This window comes from Pteropus alecto, unplaced genomic scaffold (genome assembly GCF_000325575.1).
Source record: "Pteropus alecto unplaced genomic scaffold, ASM32557v1 scaffold389, whole genome shotgun sequence".
NCBI lineage: Eukaryota > Metazoa > Chordata > Mammalia > Chiroptera > Pteropodidae > Pteropus > Pteropus alecto.
The window spans coordinates 593,531-615,073 of record NW_006443569.1 but is presented as its reverse complement, the minus strand read 5'-3'; the positions used below and the strand labels follow the sequence as shown (position 1 = coordinate 615,073).

Genomic DNA, 21,543 nt, shown 5'->3' with positions numbered 1-21,543 from the left:
CTTTATCAGCTCTCTCTTTCTTCACTGTCCACTCCAACCTGTCTCTACATAGCTAAGCCCATTTCTAACCAGGAAAAACTGCACTTAAGAGAAAGGAGACATTTGTGGAGTACAATCAAAAAGGTAGCCCTTCACCAACCCACAGTAGTTATGCTTCAACCTGTTTGGTGGGCTTTAGAACTGATATTACTAACTGATCAAAGTGGTATGCTTCAACAAAGCATGCCAAAATTACACTTGCAAATCAGCTATTTGAAACTTGTGACCCATTTTGCCATAGGAAGAGCACTCAAGTTGAACACAAATTTGGTTTCTGAAACACATAATATGTAGTGTTCAGAATAACCCTTAATAATGTTTTGTTCTATATGGAGTGGCTTTCTCAGATCTAATTGTGCAGTATTGTAGAACTTCCTTCTGCCATCCAGAATTAGCTCCACACTCTTGTTGAGAGCTTTATCATGTGGGGGTCCAAGTATGATGTCTAAAGAATGGGGTGAAACAGGCTCCAGTCAACAACAGGGGATGGAAGGGGATAGCCAGGCTACTGGCAACAATAGCAGCAAGAAGATCCTGGGGAAAATGTGTAATGAGGAAGAAGGAAGAGAAGAAGGGAACAACAGGAGTCCCTAAGACAGACTGCTAGTGGAGATGGAGGTGGGGCACCTGTGGCTCCACCATGACCCAGAGCTCCACTGCAGATATGGGTGGAAGAGGGGACAGAGAAGTGACATAAGCCAATCATCTGTCAAGAGATAAGGGGCTGCCTGAATTCTGTCTGGTATATTGAAAAGACCAAAATGATCCTCTAGGATTATGATGTTCCCATCTCCTGAATGCCATTGCACAAACACCTTCTTACAATTCAATCCTCACAGCACTCTGAGGTAGGTTTATCACTTCCTAGCACAGATAAGACTGGTATAAAGAGATGCAGAAATTTGCCTGCGGCCTCCAAGTAAATACTGAGATCAGGATTCAAACTCATGTTTACCCAGCTCTCCTCTTCCTTTAGGAACAGATATTTCTCAATCCAAAGCCAGGAATGGGATGCCAGAAATGGGTACTTTCTCAAAATCATCCTTGATAAAAATATTTACATATTAAGACAACCTTACTGAGACTAAATAGAAAATAAAAGCTTCCAAGTTATAGAGATAAAATAAACTTTCAAAGCATATTCTTACCTGAGTAAGACAAAACTGCAACCCAGTCAGTTCTACATGTGCCTCTACCTCATAAACCTCGAAGGCTCATTCCTTCCCAGGGTCCCTGAGGAGCAGCCTCTGCGACCACATTTACTACAGCCATCATACCAAGGTGCTATGGGAACAACACTGCTGCCTCTTCCATGGCAGCCTCATGACACTCAAAGAGCCAACAGTTAGACTTCCTCTTCAGAGTCCTGCAGCAGGCTAATTCCTGAAATCCTCCCCAAAGCCAAACATTTGTCAATATCTCACTAAATTCCAATATCCATTATACACGCTAAGAAAGCATTTTAACCTAGGAAAATTTACATGTCTTTACTCTATATGAATATTTACATCTATTTCCTGAAATGCATATTTAAAGAGAAAAAAAACCATAGCCCATAAAGGTTAAGTGATGTGCACTGCTTAAAGAGCTAAGCAGTAATTTCATGTTTCCTGGACCCAACCCTAAGCCCTCCACTAACCATTGTGCCCTACACAGAGAGTCTTCTAAGATTTCCAAATGGACTCCCAATCATTTGCCTGGTCTAGATAAAGAATTCCCTTTAAGACACTCCCTTGTTTTTAGCAATTAAAATCAAAATTCCCATACTAACAATCTGGCTATAGTGTAAAGTTTTGATTATGCTTAAATAGTTTAAAATCTGTATGTTCAAACATCAGTAAAGATTAAAATACAACTCAATGGAAAGAAAATACTATATATTGAAATTATACAAAACTTCCTAAATTAGTCAAAATAGCAAAATAAATGAGGGGATTAAATGAAAAAACACTATAGTCCACAAAAAAAGTTGAAAGAAAAAATAATGATAAAGGCAGTTCAATTTCGTTCCAACTCCTATGTCTCCTTTCCAAGGTTTATATTTAAATAAGTAGGAAAGCAAAACTCTCTGAAAAATTTATTATGTAATATCACAACCCCTCAAAAACAAATCCCCTCCAAATCTTCCCATTTGCCCTTGAGAAATTCACTCAATACTTTTTCCCCCCATATACCTGGAGTTGACCGACCTTACAAAAAACAAGTCAAAGCCACTCAGAAACTCCCCAAAGCTTGATTTCAGTTTCAGGTTCCCAAATTAAAGATGAACTAGTACAACAATTTGAATATTCTTTCAAAGGACCATTAGAGACTAGGGACAGCTTCAAAAACAGAGCTGTAAGGGTAACTGGGGATCCTGACTCTATTTGCTATTGGTATTCTGTGTGAGGTACGAAAATTAGCTAAGGAATCTGCCCAGCATGCCAAAGGAATTAGCAAAAAATTAAATCTCAAACAATCGACTAAGGCTTACCAAGCACCTTTTATGGTTCTTAATATCAAAAGGGTACCTGAAGGACAAAGTATAAGAAAGTACAGTAACTTCAGATTCTTTCAGATAGTCCTAGTTTCCAGTATTCAGCTCCATTCTAGATCATATAGTTATGAGCTCATGTGTCCTATCTTGGGGCCCAGAAAAAAATGGTCACTGCAGACCGAGAAATTTATATTTGAGTTCTCAGAATCAGACAAGTGAATGATTTTTTAAATAAAACAATATTCAATGGGTTTCCCAAATGCAGTCAATACACTAATGCCTATCTATGACACATTTTTAACCCATTCTTTGACAAAATGAGAAAAATACACACACTAAAGTAGGTCACACAGCCAAAAGTATGTAATTGGGTGATCGTTCTTTATTCTGACAGTGTGCAAAATGTCTTCTTTTTAACTAATTGAATGGTAGCAGGTAAAAATTTGCTATTCTTAAGGTTCTTTACTTTCAAAATAAAAACTTGGCCACCATAGATCAATCTTGTTGTTTTCATACTGTGAAGTCTAAAAACCCAGGAGCTACTGATATTCAGGACTCCTATTCACTCATTTCCCTAAACCCAAAAAAGGGATACAGTAAGAATACCTATCCTCGATTCCTGACACTACTTCTGAAACATCAAGCCACAACACTCTCTTTGCTTCTGAACCCTTCTCACCACAAAATGTAGTTTAAAAACCCTAATCAAATCACAACAACCTCACTGGTGTGATCTACATACATGAACTTTCGTATTTCTCTTAGGGAACTTCAAACTTGGTTTGCAATCTCTCTATCCACATTCTCACTCACCACTCAATACTATCACTATCCCCCCTGGAATCATTTAGAGATCTTATGGGTGAACCATATAAAGCATTTCGCAGTCAACTGAATCAGAAATCTATTAAAGCTATTGTGCCAAATTAAGAAGCTGAGAAACTTCACAACCAGGAACAACACCTAAAACGACATCTCAGAACAGCTCCCACAAAGATAGCACTGCTGTGGGCAGAAACAGCAGCCTCTGCACCACCAGTACCACGTACGTGCAGGACTCTCTCCCTCATTAGCTCTTCCAATCCTAAAATGTAAGTGTTTTCTCCATTTCACTTATCATTTCTTCTGTCTCCATAGCCTCCCATTTGGAGATATCATCTACATCCATAGCCTTTCAACTGTCTATCTGAGAAGCAAAGGCTGGCAAATTTTTTCAGTAAAGAGACAGATAATAAACATTTTAGGCTTTGCAAGCTGCAGTCTCTGTTGCAGCTGTTCAAGTCTATATGGAAGCTGCCACAGACAGTAAGTAAAGAAATAGGTATGGCTGTGTTCCAAAAAGCTTTATTTATAAAAATAAGCAACAGCTGGACTTGGCCAACGGGCTGTAGTTTTGTCACCTCTTGCTATACAGTATGGTATTCTGCACACCTTCATTCCCAGTGCCCTTTTTATGCAGTAAATATTCCATCCAGGATTTTTACAAAAGAAATATTAACTTCAGATATCATTTAAAAATATTTACTGAGAGCCCATCATGTTTCAGGCACTATACTAGAGATAGTAATAAAATATAGTCCTTGTACTCATGGACATAGATGTCACTGGCGCAAGCTACAGAAACAAACACTTCTCCCCTGGTCCCCCCAATCCAACAATTCGATCTGTAGCTAAGTTCTTTGATTCCTCTCTCACAATCTTTCTTACTGTTTCCTTCCTATCTACAGTATGCTGGGCTTATATTAAGTGTTCGTTAAACATTTCCTCAGTGAATGAATAACTATCACATTAGTTCAGTCTTATCCCCGACACCTGCACTAAAGAAATGTCTTTCTTCCTGTAATTACCCTTCAAACTGTTTTGTCTACCACGCTCTCTCCCAATTAATATCCTAAAATAAAATTCCTGTCATAAAACTTCTTTATTCAAAACTTTTGATAGCTTCTTACTACTTATTAGATGAAGTTCAAACCCCAGAGTCTAAGCTACAAGGCTCACCATAATCCGGTCTACGCAATCCTGGTAAGCCTATCCTCCACTATTTTCTTTTTTTTTTTTTTATTCAGAGTTCAGCTTTTAATTGAACATATTACAAAAGAAGCTTAGTCAAAAAGATCAAAGCCCATGTCATCATCAGACTCCTCAGGTTCTTCTTTCTTTGCTTCCACTTTCTTCTCCTCGGCTGGGCAGCAGCAGTATCCTCCACTATTTTCACATGACCTCTACACTTCAGTCAAATAATCTCATCAACATCCCTAGAACAACCTGTGTCTTCCTCCCACGCCTTTGGTCATCCTCCTCTGCCCAGAAGTTTATCATCTCAAACAAAGTTCTCCCATCTTAAACAGTACTATTTAGAAGCATCTCCTCGATGAGGTTTTCCTTTATCTTCCCAACCAAAGACATGTCCCAGAATAATCATACACATATTTATACTGCTTATGTGGCTTTAACACTATCCTGTCTTATAGCTACTTCTGCATATGCTGTGGCAATATGTCAGTTCTTATATCAGTTAACTATTGCTGCATAACAATATTATCACAAAGTCAGAAGCTTAAAATGCCAATATTTATTAGTTCACACTTTCCATGGGTCTGGAGGCCAGCATGCTTAGCTGAGTTCTTAGCAAAGCTACCCAAGCTAGGTGTCAATCTCACCTAAAGCCTGAGTGGATCTAAGGATGTGCTTTGTTTGTTGGCAGAATTCAGTTACTATGGCTCTAGGACTGAAGGTTTTAGTTTCCTGCTAGCTGTCACCTGGAGACTACCAGATGTCACCCACAGTTCTCTGCCAATAGGTCCACTTGCTTCCCCAAAGCCAACAAAAAACTTTTTATATAACAATAATGATGATAGAACAGCTTTATCATTAGGAGCATAGTGGCATAAATTATATACATATCCTTACAAATTGTGTTCACTCTTGTGGCTATTAAAATATTTACCACAGAGCTCAGTGTTGAAAAAATATCTGATGAAATGATGCATTAATGCTCCTTATTAGATTAAGCTTCTTGAAAATAGAGACTTCTAGTATACTCCATAATACCAAATGAAGAAATATCTTACTGGCAGAAGACACTCAAAAATATTTGTTGAATAATTTAAAATATGCAAAGAATTCCAAGATTATGGACATAAATAAGGGCTAGACATGAAGGAAGGGTAGAATTTGAGGACAGATAAACATAAATAGGCATCTATGGCCATGCTACCCTGAACAAGCCCGATCCCATCTGATCTCAGAAGCTAAGCAGGGTCTAGCCTGGTTAGTGCTTGGATGGGAGACCACCTAGGAAGACCAGGTGCTGTAGGTGTAAAAAATAAAAAAATAAGGGATTGTAAACTGACAAGGTCCTTGCAATCCATGAGGTCAACCAAGGGTTGCCTTGACTTAAAAAAATATATATATGTGTGTGTATATATATGTATGTATATATATATATACATACACACACACACATATATATATGTATATGTATGTATATTTAGAGAGAGAGAGAGAGAGAGAGAGAAGAGAATTCTAAGTGAAAAGTATGGACAAACACATGATCTATGTATTAGTTTCTTATTGTTGTTATAACAAATTACCATAAATGTAGTGGCTTAAAATGACACACAGTTATTACCTCATAATTCAGTAGGTCAGAAGTCTAACATGGATCTAACAGGGCTGAAATCCAGGTGTCAAGAAGGCTCAGTTACTTTCTGGAGGCTCTAGGGAAGATTCATTCCCTTGCCTTTCCTAGCTTCCAGAGGTTGCCTGAATTCCTTGGCTTGTGGCCCCTTCCTCCATCCCCAAAGCCAGCAATAACTGGTTGAATATTTCTCACAATGCCATCTTTCTGGTTCTGACACATTTGTCTCCCTCCTTCCCATTTAAGGAACCCATGATTATATCAGACCCACACAGATAATCCAGGATAATCTCCCCATCTCAAGATCCTTAATTTAGTCACATCTGCAAAGCCCCTTTTGTCATGAGAGGTAACTGATTCATAGGTTCCAGAGATTAGGATATGGACATCTTAGGGTGGTGGAGGGAGGATTATTCTGCCTATCATGGTCTGTTTATGGAACAGTAAAGAAAAACATCAGCCTAAGGTAAAACACTAGTGATAGAAGGTAAAATTAAATTAAATTAAATCTAGTAGACTGTGGAGACCCAGAACACAGGCAAAAAAAATTAGAGTTACTGTAGTTGACAATCACCAGTCCCGCAACACTGAGAAGTCATTTGATCACTCTGGATCTCAGTCAACATATCTGTAAAATAAAGGTAATACCTGTCCTACTTGCTTCACAGAATACTATTGAGAACAATGGAAATAATTATTTAAATGCTTTGAAAACTATAAATTAATATACAAATGTAAGTTCTTATAGCTCATATAGAAGTGAAGTAAAGTTACCCATCATCAGTTTGGAATGGTAAACCATACTACACCATTCCAAGAGTCCTTGAGCTTGCTGAGCAGTCATATAGGACCTGATTTACCTAGGAAAACACATTCCTTGAATGGAAAAGTGAAGACTGTTTAACAAAATGTGCAAGTTGCTAGAAAGCATTCTGAAGATAACATCAAATTTCATAAAAATCAAAACAAGGCTTTAGGAACCTTTAAGAAAACCTGAAAAGACCCAAGGTTTCTTACCTTGAGGGCAGGGCCTATTATCACACAGTAGGCACTAAATAAACATAAATGATAGGAGTAATCTCAAAGTGAAGCTAAAAGATTTTAAATTAGGTAAGATTTTAAAATTAAGCAAGAGAAAGAATTAAAATTTATGAAAGAAGTTTATGGTTCACTCAACGAGTAATGGCATGTGTTCCCATAGGGGCTCAATGAGGAAGAGAAGGTATTAAGCCAAATGAGTTAGAATCATTCAGCTGAGAGCATAGTCAGGGGCAGGATGGGTGTGGGTCCTTCCCTCTGGCTGGAAAAAAGTTCTGAGTTGTGGTTCTTCAGGACAACCAACACTAATCTATCATATTAAATTTACTCAATGTTTCGTCTATTTTACTATCCACTCCTATACATACAAAATATTAAATGCATCCCCCAGGGCCAATGCCTATTCGCCCATGCTACACTAAGCACCTAAGTCCAGGTCTTATCATTTCGTTCTTCAAGTAAAAAGTATAAAAGAAAATGAGGATCCAAAATAAGGTTCAAGCTCCCCATAGATGGGTATGGGGAAATATGGGGAAAACTGTATATTGTCAAACTGGTGAGTTTCAGTTAATAATGTTGAGAGGCAATTCTTCATGGGTCTCACCTGTTTCTGCATGCCTCCTGAGAACACTCACCAATAACTTTTATTCAGTACTGTCTTTTCAAGGATATCTGTAAAGTATATAGCCTTTAAGATGGAAATTGTGCCCTTTTCCTGGAGCAGAGGAAAGGAAGAGCTGTTTGCTACCCAGAATAATAAAGATAATGTCTCCCTTCCAGGCAAAGGTTGGTCAGGTTTGCTAGCAGCTCCCTTATAAAAGATTAGAGTTCCCTTACCTTAAGATTCCTCAACTCCATTGTATACCCACTGCGTTTGCAACGTCTCCCATTTTGCCCCCACAGACCTTGGGGGGCAAGAGGATCTGATGCAAACAAAGTGATACAAACATGAAATTCATACTGTTTACTGTGCTATTAGTAATAAAGTCCTTTGTCTCTGACCCAGGAGCATTGTGTTTTAGGCCATCATTCAGAGAACTGTAGGAGCCTCACTTGCTAGCCTGCAAGCAGGATTAAATCTCAGGCCTCTCACAATTCCTGACAGTGGTTCCCAATATCTTTCTCCTTGACTTGGTTTAATCCAACAGGAGCATATGGCACCACAGCAGGTCTCCTGCAATCAAGTTTACATTTTGAGAGATTCCACTTTAAGCTAAAATAAATATGCTTATGTTTATCAATATCGGTCAAAACCATTGCTTCAAAAATTTACACATATCTGTAAAATTCTAATTCATTGTTTTTAAAGAATTATTATAAAAATATAATTTGAAAAAATACTGAAAACCAATGACTTGTAAAGTCATTGTAAAATAAAGTGCTCTTCTAAGAAACATAGGAAATCATATTACAATAATTTAAAAAAAGACTTCTAGAGGTCCAAATTAGAGGCTTTTTCACTTTGCATTAAGGAATAGGCTTCTTTTATGTGACTGAGCAACACATTTCAGCATTATAATCAAACACAGCATTCAAGAATTTGTATATACAATATGACCAAGCTATAATGGTATAACTTCCAAGTATATAGTAATTACTGAGTGCAAATACTTTCTACAAATACTTAGTAAATATCTTTGTTTCACTCTTGAAGTTAAAAAAAAAAATAATAACATTAAAGTCAGAGAAAGGATCCCCTAAAATGCACAAATAGTTAAATTCTTAAAAGGTACAGTATGAACAATCTGAAAAAGATAAATCAAACGCCTTTCACCAAAGTCACTGTGTGTAAAATCATCTAACCTCAATTCTGGGTAACTCAGTTCTACGTAACTGAACACCATCCTAAAAGCAGCTATTTCAATGAGTAAACTTATATAAACAATTGAATTACGACTTATGGTGAAGTCTCAAGATTTGGCAAGAAAACTGTTTAAGGGCCTGCCAAAGACTAGGTTTGGCACGCTGGGGCTCCACTGCCAAGAACATTACCAAATCAGCTTTCTATCTCACAAGGTTATCTTCCAAGTATGCTTCACTCAGTCTTTTCACATGTACTGAGCTCCTGTGGGAATGTTAGTGGAACTGAGTACCTTGCTTGCAATTAGTCTGGAAATATGAGAGTCCCAAAATTTCTCACGGAGGGAAGAAAAGGGAGACAAGCTGAAGGGATCTTAGACAAGAGGATGGCATTAGGAAAATCTAAATAATTAATAAATAAAAATAAATAAAGAGGAATGGAAGATTAAAGTAACCGGAATACCCTGGTTAACTTCAATCATAAAACTAAAGAGAAAAATGTTAGTTTTTGATGTCAGATAAGAGGAAGCCACAGACAATTCTGGGCAAGAGGACTGGTGAAGGGTACCACAGGGTAGCAATGGTCACATAAAGGACTTTACCATTCCACAGCTGTTGTCTGGGTCGTTATGAAAGACCACATGATCATGATCTCTCACTTGCATTACAATGTCATTCTCACACTTTCACACTCAAGAGGAATAAAACTGAATTTACTATCTTCCCCAGAAAACTAGTTTTCTTCCCAGTGTTTGCATTTCTGGGCATGGTAATACTATCCAGCTAGTCTCCAAAATTAAAATTATCTTGAGATTTCCAACTCTTCCCTTTCTCATATTCCCTTTACCTAATTGATCACAAAGTCCTGTTGTCTCTGATTCCCTTTCTCTCTCCATAATGTATCTATATCCTTATAATTACAAGAGGCTCTTAACAGGTCTTCCTGCCTCCATTGTTTTATTACTCAGATTCACTCTGTACATCTACACCAAACTGCATTCTCAAAACTTCTCTAGCCTTCTCTTCTCATCTTGAGAACTTATTATACATTATATTTATTATACTTATCATTTCATAAACAGTATGTACTGGGCACTGTGCTAAGCACTATTATAATCATCATATATAATCTCGCATCAATCTGTAATGTGTTATAATTAACTGCATTTTAAAGAAGAGGAAACTAGGGTTCAAGTAACTTGACTAGGGACACTCAGCTAGTAAGTGGCAGACATTTTTACATGTACTTTTTTAAAAGCGGGATTTGACACCCTGTTCTAGACTGACCCAAGACTGGGATCTTTCTATCACACCACAGGGTCTCTGCCTTCTCACTACTTATTTCATCAAATTCAAGCATCCCTACCGGCTTTCGTAGGCCTTCCATGATCTAGATTTGCAATATATTATTTCCCAGTACTCCAACCATATACCAACCCCTCCGGTGAGGTCAGTCCCCTTACCACATCCCAAAAATACCACACGCTTTTTCTCCTGTGCTTCCACTTCCTCTCTCTAAATTTGACCATCCCTTAAGACCAAGTCCATGGAGCTTTCCCAGCTATACTAGTCTCCACGGACCACAGTTTTTTCCGTTACAATCTACACAGCCATTTCTTTCACTGACCTCTTACCATTAAAAGCCACAGGCACATAATTATCTCTGGGTTCCTGCACATTAGTTTTTCTTCCCTATCTACTTTAAGCTCCCCAAGTCCAAATGCCATGTTTGGCACTCTATTTTAAGTGCTGGGAATACTACAGTGAGCATTTAAAAATGTATATTGATTCAAATTAACAAATACTTAACATTCTAGTATAAAACAAAGTTATCTGATTTCATACTCTTAAGTCTCTGGCCACAATACAGCCTTGTGCTGTATAACGATGTTTCAGTCAATGGCAGACCGCATATACTACACTGGTCCAATAAGATTATAATGAAGATGAAAAATTCCTATCGCCTAGTGACACAGTAGCTGTCATAACATCATAGTTCAACACATTATTCATGTGTTTGTGGTGGTGCTAGTATAAACAAATTTACTGCACTGAGAGTTGTATAAAAATATAGCACATACAATTATATATAGGACATAATACCTGATAATGATAATAAACAACTGTTACTGGTTTATGTATTTACTATACTACACTTTTTATTTTAGAGTGTACTCTTTCTACTTATAAAAAAAGTTTGCTGTAAAACAGTATGCCATATTATGTTGGCAGCAGCCTCATACATCTTTTGATTGCATCATTTTTCTTGTGCTTGATTTAATACCATGTTGTTTTGTACATGTAGCCTAGGAGGAATAGGCTATACCATGTAGTCTAGGTGTGTAATAGGCTATTCCATCTAGGTTTGTGTCAAGTGCACTCTGTCATGTCCACACAACCCCGACATCACTCAATGAGGCATTTCTTAGAACATATCGCATCATTAATCTGCACATGACTGTACTGGCTCAAAAATTAGTTATCAAACCATAAAACAAATATTAATTCCCTGGCTGACACTAACTCACCATTAGGGACTATACTGAGAATGTTCTGTTAAATTCAAATTTGATCAGTCAAAAAGAAAAATTTGACCTAGCCCCTAAACTATGGCATCACAAGATGAGAATCCATCAAATGCTTCTTCACTTGGGCCATGATCCCCTTGTGCATACATAAATATATCTGATCAAACAGTTGGTAAGGTCTCCAATTAGAATAAGTGTTAAAGGCTGGAAATACGGTTTTTAAGACAGAGAAAAATGAGAATGAAAATAGTAACATCTTTAAACGGTTATAAGATTGAATATAAGATTATTCAAAAGACTTCTATGTCAAAAGGAATAAAGTAGCATATAGGTAGTCCTTAGGCAGCTCAGCTTCCTACACAAAGAACTAACCCTCACAACTAACCCTTTTAATACAAGGGAATATATAACCAGAAACTTGCAAGGTAACTAATGCTCAGTAAATCTGTTGAATTAATGTTACTTTAGAGCATTTTATTTAAGGGATAATTTTGTGATTCAATGACTCCTTTATTATTGTCATAGCATTTAACATGCTATAAAATTACTTGTCAAATTGTTTGTTCCCCTACTAGACTAGCGGCTCCTTGAAAACAAAATCATTTCCATCTTGCTGGTGGCTATATCCCCAGCACCTAGCTCAGCACAGAATAAATCTCAGCAAATATTAACTAAACAAATAAAACCTCAACTATTAAACACTAAGCTCAAAATACAGATGCTTATATTTTTCAATACTTCAAGCGAAAAAATAAATAACAGGAATTTTAAAATCCTTCCTCAGCAAAAAATCACTTAATCTGGTATAATTTACAAGGGCAGACAGCTCGGATTTTTCACTTTAACCTTACAAATTCTGGCAATATACAACTCATATTTGAATTTCTTCTTAAGTTACATTCTTCACTATAAATTTACTAAAGTTAATAGTTCATTGGTTTCATTTTTTTAATTATCCTACTGATCTTACTTTAAAACTGATATTAAATGATTACACTGTTTAATAACTTTTTTGCATATAATCAATTATAATTTAGTGTTTAATCCTAAAGTCATAGCCCTTTACAATCTGAACAGACGTTAGAGATCATCTTCTCATCATAGTTTAAGAAACAGACTCAGAAAAAATGACCGCTTTACCATTAATCGGTGTTAAAACCCAGCCTCTTTGATTCTCAGTTCCATGCTCTTTCTTCAGTTAATTAATTAATAACATTTAAATGTAAAGACATTTAAAAAAAAAAAAAAAACGGTACCACCACATAACAGTCTTTGATCAAAGTAGGACAGTACTCAAGACATCTTTCTCATTTCTAATTATGCCAAGCCTTTCATCCCAGGACTGCAAATCCCATTAAGGGAGATTTAGAGTAAAGTTCACTGCTGACAATCCTCTTATATGGAAAGATAAGACAGGCTCCCAGATCTGCTTTGCACAGTCTGTAAGACTCAGGATGTCAAATCTGTTGGCCTCCCAGTACTTTGATAGCCTTGTGGTTGATTCCAAATACTATGGAACTTTCTGCCCCTACATAATAGAGTAAAGCTAAATAGTAATACCCTCTACATTCAAATTCCTTTCCTAGAATTCAAGGAAATTTTTTATTATCTTGTTAACTCTGTGAAGGTCCATTCTAGTAGTGGGCCAAAGGCCCCTATTATGTGCCAAGCTTATTTCTATTTGGTAGGAATTACTCTTCCAACCTGGCAGCAAAGGTAAATAACTTGCCCAAAGCCACCCAGCTCATAAGTAACTAAGCAGTAATTCAAACTCAAGTTGGCCTAGAAATCCTCTACTTGCCCTAAAACATAGTCTTAGCCTTCAGGGACTTAATAAGATTAGTTATCAACAGGGGTCCTCCAAAGAAATTAGCTAAAGATATGACTCAAATGACAACAAATAAAATAATGTAGTGATTAATACATGCTTATTTTACTACTTTAATCCACCTTTCCACAACTGCAAAAAAAAAACTCGAATATGCTTTGTTTTTCAAATTTGATGGACAATGTATTTAACTCTGCTTAGAATCTATTTATTGATAGTAATTACAAACTTAATAGAAAATAAAATTACTGAAATTTACATTTTAAATTTGACTTTGTAATCTCCGGAGACCTTTGGGCAATATACTTAACCTCTGTTCCTTGGGGATAATAAGAAAACCGCCTCAGAGGAGTGCTCTGTTGCTTCAATAAGTTAATAAATGTAAAACCCTTTGAACAGTGCCTGGCACAAAGTAAATGCTCAATACATGTTAATTATTGTAATCTATCATAATCATCATCGCCATCATTATCATCGTCTAGAACATCAATATTACAGTGTTACTGGAACATCAATGTCAAAAGGATGGTCATTTTTGTCTGTTTTGTTCACTGTTGTATCCTGAGTGCCTGATATATAGTTGATACCCAAACATTTGTTTGAATGAATTATGATTATTAATACTTCTATTACTAAGTAGAGGATGACCTGAACCAAAATGTAATTGCCTCTGGGAGAAAAGATTAATTAAGCATGGAAAAAAATTGCTACTTGAAAAAGTAGGAGAGGTATGAATGAAGAACTGCTAGTAGCCCAAATACAATGCTTATTGCAAGAGAAAAGAAGGGAGGCTACTCTGAAGTCAACGAAGCATCTCAGATTAACACACCAGAAGAAATGTCAAGTCAAACATATGTGCTAAGACCAATTTGCAAGCCAAAAAAGGTTAAGGTTAAGACAGTCTTCTTTGTTCATAATGCAGGTGCAAGTATCTAAAATAGGGGACTTATGAGTCCCCTAAGGAAAATCTAACCTGGGTCATGATAGCAAGAACAAACTCCACTCTACAGAGGGGAAAGTAGCATTAGAGAAAGGAAGAAATGTATCTAATGGGACCTACAGCAAATGAACTGGGAACTGTAAATCTCAGATCCCTGTGCAGATAGGGGAAAGGTCCATGCAAACAATTTGTAGCGGCCACAAAATCAAGCATTTCTGCCTCTCATCTACCTCTCTCCACCAACTGAAAACTGAGACTATCCATGTGGTCATCAAGGCTCCTGGGTAAGCTCTCCAGTCACGATTTTCATTCAGACAACCCATCGCCCAAGCTGCAGCCCCTGAAACCTACCCACTCCTGAAGATCCCATGAATGGTCTACTGGCACTTGACCCTCCACTGGAAGCATCAGCAGTTTATGTGCAGAGAAAGGCACTGTTCTCCAACCACTTTCATCTCTTACCGTAAAAATCCTCAAAGAACTGAGAAGAATGCTGGGGAAAGGAGCCACACCAGGGATCTTCAATAGGCTCAGAAAACATAGCTTTCCACCTCCCTTCCCACGTCCTTATTCCAGACTTCTTCTGACACACAAACTAATAATGTTAACATCACCGAATGGTCATGGTAAAGCACTAATCAAAATATATAGCAGTCTTTTAAAGCAATTTATTTCTTGAGAGCAGTGAATCTCTACAGTTTATCCACAAATTGACCAACAGAGCTAGTGTGACTGATACAGGGGTGAAGGTGCTGAGAAAAAAACTAGCGCATTAAGGGTTCTTAGGCAAGCTTGAAGTGCTCCAACTCTCAGTTTCTTTGTATGATGTAAGTATAAATACATACCACCTGGGGTTAAATGAGATAATTTATATAAAATGCTTGGCACATTGCCTGGCACACAATAATCATTCTATCAATGTCAGTAAACTTATTTCTGTACCCTTCCCCCAAATAATTATCTACCAGGTAGCCAGAATCTTGGTTAAAGGCAAACATTTATCTCACCCCTTAAGCCTTATTCTTTACATGGAATCATAGCCAAATAATTCTTTTCTAGTGATAACTTTAGTCTAGCAAAAGTTCAGGAAAGACTGCTTCAAAGGATAGGCAAGTCGAGAACGCAACACCTCACAGAAAGCCATTTAGGATCAAAAGACAGCTCATCTGAAAAATCAAGTCAGTAACTAATAAAACTCACCCTCAACTTCAGCCGTAGAGTCCTAAATCCAAACAAGGAGATATGCAGCTATAGGTTTTCCCACATCATGAGTGGCCAAGAATTTGGAGGCACTGGAGGGAAGCTACCAGCTCAGGACAGTATACAGCCTTGAATGAATAGTGCATGTCTAAATTCTCTAATGAATGTTATTGTAAATTAATCCCGTTCTTTAGTCCTTATAATCTTATTAACTTTCTTGTATAGATCAAATACTAAAGATTTCTATTTAATTACCCTAAGCCTCTCAATCTTTCCAACTACAAATATTTGTTAAAATAAGATGTTAAATTTTATAAATATAAAGTTACCTTTTCCTTAAATATTGAAATGGATTTGATTACTTATTCAGATGTACATTTATTGTCATTCCACTTTATAGAACCCTATAAGATACATTTTACTACTACATACAGTCTTTTATACTAATTTTTCTAATTTAACTCTCTATTTCTTATTAGTGTAGGGCAGTGCTGATCAGTCCTAAAACAATGAAAAGCCAAGAATCTGGGGGTCTAATCCTAACTCTAGCGTAACTTGCTGTGTGACCTGGAGAAATCCCACTTTTCCAGCCTCCTTTCCTCTACATAATGATGGTAATTTAATTCCATTCTAAAGTCACAAGAGAATTTTTCTTTTTAATTCAGTGGTTAATATGAGTACAAAAACAGGAAATCTATCACACAGAACTGGACATGTTATTTTTTCCCCCTGAAATGAGTATATTCCAAGTCCTTTAAATCTAAAAACAAATCATTTCATCTCCTAAATTGCACGTTGTCTGTTCAGGTATATACTATCCAATTCTCTCCAGTACCTTGGCAATGTCTTGCAAGTAACCAAACAAAAGAGATGCATCCTAACATTTTATTTCCATTCCTACAGACTTCTGCAATTTCCAGGCAAGTTTTCTGCAAGACAATAAACATCGGTAACTTACAATTAATTTAATTATCAAATATTTTGAGTATCTAACCTATAACAGTTATGCTAGATAAAAGAGATAAACGATAAACTTTTTTCCTATTCTCAAGGAGTCACAATCCTGTAATAGCACATGTGCCATCACTCCAAACCCTCTCTACGCAACCATCACTTATCAATCATGGGCCTCTCCCTTGAACTGGATTTAGCCTTGGCTCCAGGATTCCATGCAGTCATTACTAATCAAATGGACTTGTTTTAATAGACCTCATCACATTTCACTAAATCTCCATCTACACAAGTGATGATTCTCTTACCTATATTGAAACATAGAAATTTGTGGGAAACTGAATGTGGATTAGGAAGTAAAACCAAAAGAAGTAATGTCCCTGTCATCTTTTATAAACCAAATGAAGCATTATTTAAAGGGATTACGGAAACCTGGGGGGAAAATGATACTGCCTGCCAATTTTCAATCACCATTTTCCAATATTCTTAATTCTTAATTGAAGAGAATGAATGAAGCCTGTAAGAGCCACCTGAGTCTAGGGAATCAGATGATCCATTTTACATAAGTTCCCTTTAACGAACAGGGTTGTTTTATGGCATCAAGAATAAACTCAAAAGAAACTAATGAAATTAGTGAAAATAAAAAAAACAAGGCCATAAACATAAAATTCTAAAACAAAATAATATAGCTTAAATAATCTGATATTGATAATTAGAGTCCATTTTTCATCTAGGCAAAACTTACGAAAAGTTTGTTTTCCAACTGCAAACAAGTTAACTCCTGTTGACCATGGCTAACTATTCAACCGTTTAAAGATAAATACTTTGTCCACCACGCATCATGGTGTAGAACTCTAGAATCCTGAATTGGTACTTGCTTAAATGTTTAACCAGATTTAAACCACTTCCTAAGGAAACTCTAGGCCAACCTGCAAGTGAGAAGGATCTCTCCATGTCAAATGCTTCCGTATTTAAAAAAACAATATTAACCTTACTGTCAAACACAATTGACAAAGTAATCTACAGTTCCAACCTGGCTGCTCTCCTGGCAGAAACCAGCTTGAAATAACAGATACTAGAAATAGGAAAATCCACAAGCACTAACCATTCAATTCTCCTAAAGTCTCCACCTACCAAAAAGTATGCTTTCACCATCCATTAGGGAGTAATATAAGAGTGTCCTAAGGAGATACCCTATCTTCTTTAAAAACTACTATGGAAAATATTGTGCATCATGTTACTCTGAGTCTATTGTTCAAAACTTATTACTCAGAGAGTTTAGTACTAATAAAATGTTTCACTCACCTATCCATTTTGTCTTGACTGTGAGGAACCTCAAAGCTGAATTTTATGCCCACCTGCAGCAGCTATCCTCAGTTTTAGATTTTGGTACACTACCTCCATCTTTCTATTGCCTTCACTACTGTTTTTGTCTGTTTGTTTGTTTGTTGGTCTATTGATTTTTTTTATTGAAGCTACCTCAGAATTCTTTTGGAAATGAGCAAAGGATATAAATAATTTAATAATTTAATGTCTTTCATTACTATTTATTTTTGCCCTCCATGTCCCCCCAAACTTTCCCTTCTCCATATTGTTACACATGCTGTTCACCATGTACACAGTCCCTGCTATTTCTAGCATTCAACAACTTCTTCCAGAACCTGATGTTGAATTAACCACTCATTTGGCCCCTAACATACTTTTACGATATTAATTTTTTACGTGCACTGTCTTTTCATATGTATTGAAAAGACTGTGAGATCTTAATGGGTAGAGTACACCTTACATATCTTTATATTATCAGCAGCATCAAAACAAGCCTTGCACACTGCAGACATATGGTAAAGACACATTCTGTTAATGGGAAGATAAGTCAGCATTTTTAAAAGCCCACTGGATGAAACAATGTGGGAGGTAATTAGCTGAAAAAGAGGTTTCTATCTGAAAGCACTTTACAAACCAAAGAACTTAGATATGTAAATTACCTACCTAGTCAACAGTAATTGCATATATGTAAATATAAAGAAAGTTCCTGGAATGGCTACATTTGGCAGATTTAGAATAGAGAGGCTTTTAGTTGAGTTAAAAGGAATAAGACTTGTGAGGACACTCAGTCACAATGATGTACAAAGTGATGGTATTCAAAGAACAGCAGGAACATTTCCATGGGTGTAGTGAAGAACCACAAGCATCATTAAACAAGGAGGTAAACTTTGGCGATGGCTGGCAGAGGGCCTAGAGGCAGCAATGCAAAGCCAGCGCCTGGTTTTCTTTCAGGTAATTTAATAAGGTAAAAACTTCAGGAAATGATGCACAACTGCTGTGTCAAGACTAGATAGGAGAGAAAGCTAGAATATGAAGTCTGACAGTAAATACTAGAGATACATAGTAGACAGGGCACACTAGCTATCTGTACTCTTACTCACGTGGGAATTTAGAACAACCCATTTAAGAGCCCATCTTGGTAAGATTGCCATGATAGCCCTAAGGGCCACAGCAGTGGTTTCTACCTCATCTTCTTGAATCCGAGACCCCTCCTGAGCGTAAAATAATCTGTCTTTCAGTCTGTCTGTCTGTCTGTCTCTGTGTCTGTGTCTCTCTCTCTCCCCCTCCCTCCCTCTCCCGCCCCAATCACATGCAGGTGTGCAAATCCATATAGCTGTAATTTAATGTGTGACTTACCACAGAGGCAGTATAACAAATTGCTTAGGGCAACTCCTGGGTTCAAATCTCAACTCTGACTGACACTCATAAGGTATGCACTCTCCAGGAACATATTTAACCTTACTTTGCCAGGGGTAAAGCGGGGCTAAAACTAGAGATATATAAAAATGTTCAGTGGAATAAGAAGCTCAGTAAGCTTTCACCCAGTATTATTTTTAAAATGGACAATAAGGTATGGATTTTCAGACCCCTCATATTAACTTCACAGTCCACCAGAGATCCTTGATACACAGGTTGAGAGTCAGTGTCCTAGAAGGTAAATGCAAAGCACAGGAGAGCAGTAAATTCCATCAGCAAGGATTTATGTGGCAGCTACAAAGTTCAGCTGTGTCAGGGGCTACACAACACCCAATAAAGGGACAATGCAGAGGGTGGATGTTGGAAGGAAGTGGGAAACATTGGTGGAGGTTAAAAGGAGACTGAAATACAATCAGTAGTTTAAAGTTAAAAATGACATGGGGAGCCAAAAACATCTGGTCAAGGGTTTAGCATGCTGAACATGTGCTTAAGGAAGACTACCCCCTGGCAACCTACAGGACAAACTGGGAGAGTGGGGAGGGGACAACACATCCCTCACAACACATCCTACCAACCACATGACTGCACTCAAAGATCTAAATAGCGTTCTATTTCTAATCTGCATTGATTCATACTGCTGGTCACTTAAACTGGTATAAGTCATACCAATAGTTACATTAACAGCTTAACTAATTTCTTCATGATACTTAAAAAAAAATAAAATAACTTAACCTTCAAGAGCTTGTGTTAGCTTAATACACATCTGAGCTCCAAAGCCAGTCTAAGAAACTGTAATAAGGAGAACCACCTGCAGAAGAGTTAGAAAAGGATAGACAGTATATAGGCCCATGCCTAAATTTAAGGGTTCTCTTCCTCAACCTCAGATCCTTGACCTAACTATCTCTCTTACCAGTTTTCAAACACCTGTTTAAGTACCTCAAGCAAAGTAAGATGCATGAATAATCCGAAATTAATCAGGTATCCGTAGTTAAAGTTGTCTAATTTTTCTTTGACTCTATTATTTGACCTATTTCAACTTCTTCTGTAATGCTAGAGAGCTTTGAGAACAGAGTTTGAATTCCACTGTACACTTCCTAGTTGTTAGACTTCAGTCAGGCAAATCAAACTCCCATGCTAGAGTTTCCACATCTGTAAAGTGGGGATACCCCCTCAAAAAGTATTTGAAGAAACTAAATGAGTTAAAATCAGTCAAATGACTGAAAAATAGTAAACATAAAATGTATTAGCTATTATTATCATCTTTATTTCACAGTAATATGGTCAAACCACCAGACTCGGGGCACAGATACCACTTTTTCAACAAAAATACACGGGTAAAATTATTTGATTGGCAGTGAATCGAAAACAGCACAGCTTGATAAGACACTGTGGTCAGCCCCTACCTGTTGCAATACTTCTAAGAGATGACAAACTATGCTCAGCCTGCACATGGGGTTCCAACATTCAAGACTCCTCCTAATTACCTCACTCAAGGAATTCATTTATTTGGAACTGGAACCCTAGCATGTGTAAACATGAATCTCAGCAGCTAGTGATATTTAAAAAGTTTCTGTGAAGTGTGCTTAAAAAAAAAAAAAAAAAAAGTATTTCCTGGTCTGTGACTCTACAGCACTACTTTCTGTTATTTTCTCTTTTCTACATGGAAATCTGGTGAGGCCGAACCAAAACATCAAGGAATTCTCTTTTCAACTTCCTAAGCATTAGCAGCTATGTGTTCCTTATGCCGAGATAAAGCAGGGTGACTCCACACATATATTCACAGATATACGGTCCTTTTCCCTCCCAGGCACTACGAACCGCAGAGAACTAAATTCCAAGTGCAATCTAGAGGGCTTGGAAAATGAAGGGCTCCAGACGCCAGTCCGACAGGTGAGAGAGGGTAGTCTTAATCTTACTCAGGTGCGAAGACCACATGTCAGGCAGAATACACGCTCCCACGCCCCAAGAGAAGACCAGAAACATTCAATGCACTGAGCACACTCCCCACAAGCTACATCTTGTCTCCGACCTATCCGGCAGCAGACACCTTCCGGGACAGCCAGAAGGCTGTTCCTGGAAATGCAAGCAGCCCTGAGCAGAGGGCAAAGCGCACACGTGCCCAGGCAGCAGTGGGCCCGGCTCGGGCCCACGCCTCCGCACTCACCTGGCCGGTGATGCCAGTGATGAGCGCCACCTTCCTGGGCTTGCCCATCTCACCATCCCCGGAGCCCCGGGCGCTGGGGCAGCGTGCCGGCGCGTGTGCCATGTCCCCACGGGCGTGCAGAGGGCAGGGCTGAGCAGAGGCGAGCAGCGCTGAGGCAGTGGCGCCGGAGGGATGTGGAGGTGTGCCCGCGCGCTAGC

At 37.7% G+C, this 21,543-nt stretch overlaps 1 protein-coding gene and 1 pseudogene across 5 annotated transcripts in view; one reads left to right on the top strand and one right to left on the bottom strand.

Annotated features, from left to right (window-relative positions):
* GMDS (GDP-mannose 4,6-dehydratase) overlaps positions 1-21,537 on the bottom strand; it is a 607,022-nt gene extending 585,485 nt beyond the window's left edge. For all 5 annotated transcript variants that reach the window (XM_025041522.1, XM_025041523.1, XM_015599051.2 and 2 more), the window contains exon 1: positions 21,347-21,537. In XM_025041522.1, coding sequence (XP_024897290.1) covers positions 21,347-21,448 — 102 coding nt within the window. In that variant the 5' untranslated portion in view covers positions 21,449-21,537. The remainder of the gene's footprint in view (positions 1-21,346) is intronic.
* On the top strand, positions 5,716-5,834 carry LOC112473109 (annotated as a pseudogene).
* Positions 21,538-21,543: the final 6 nt, after the last annotated feature.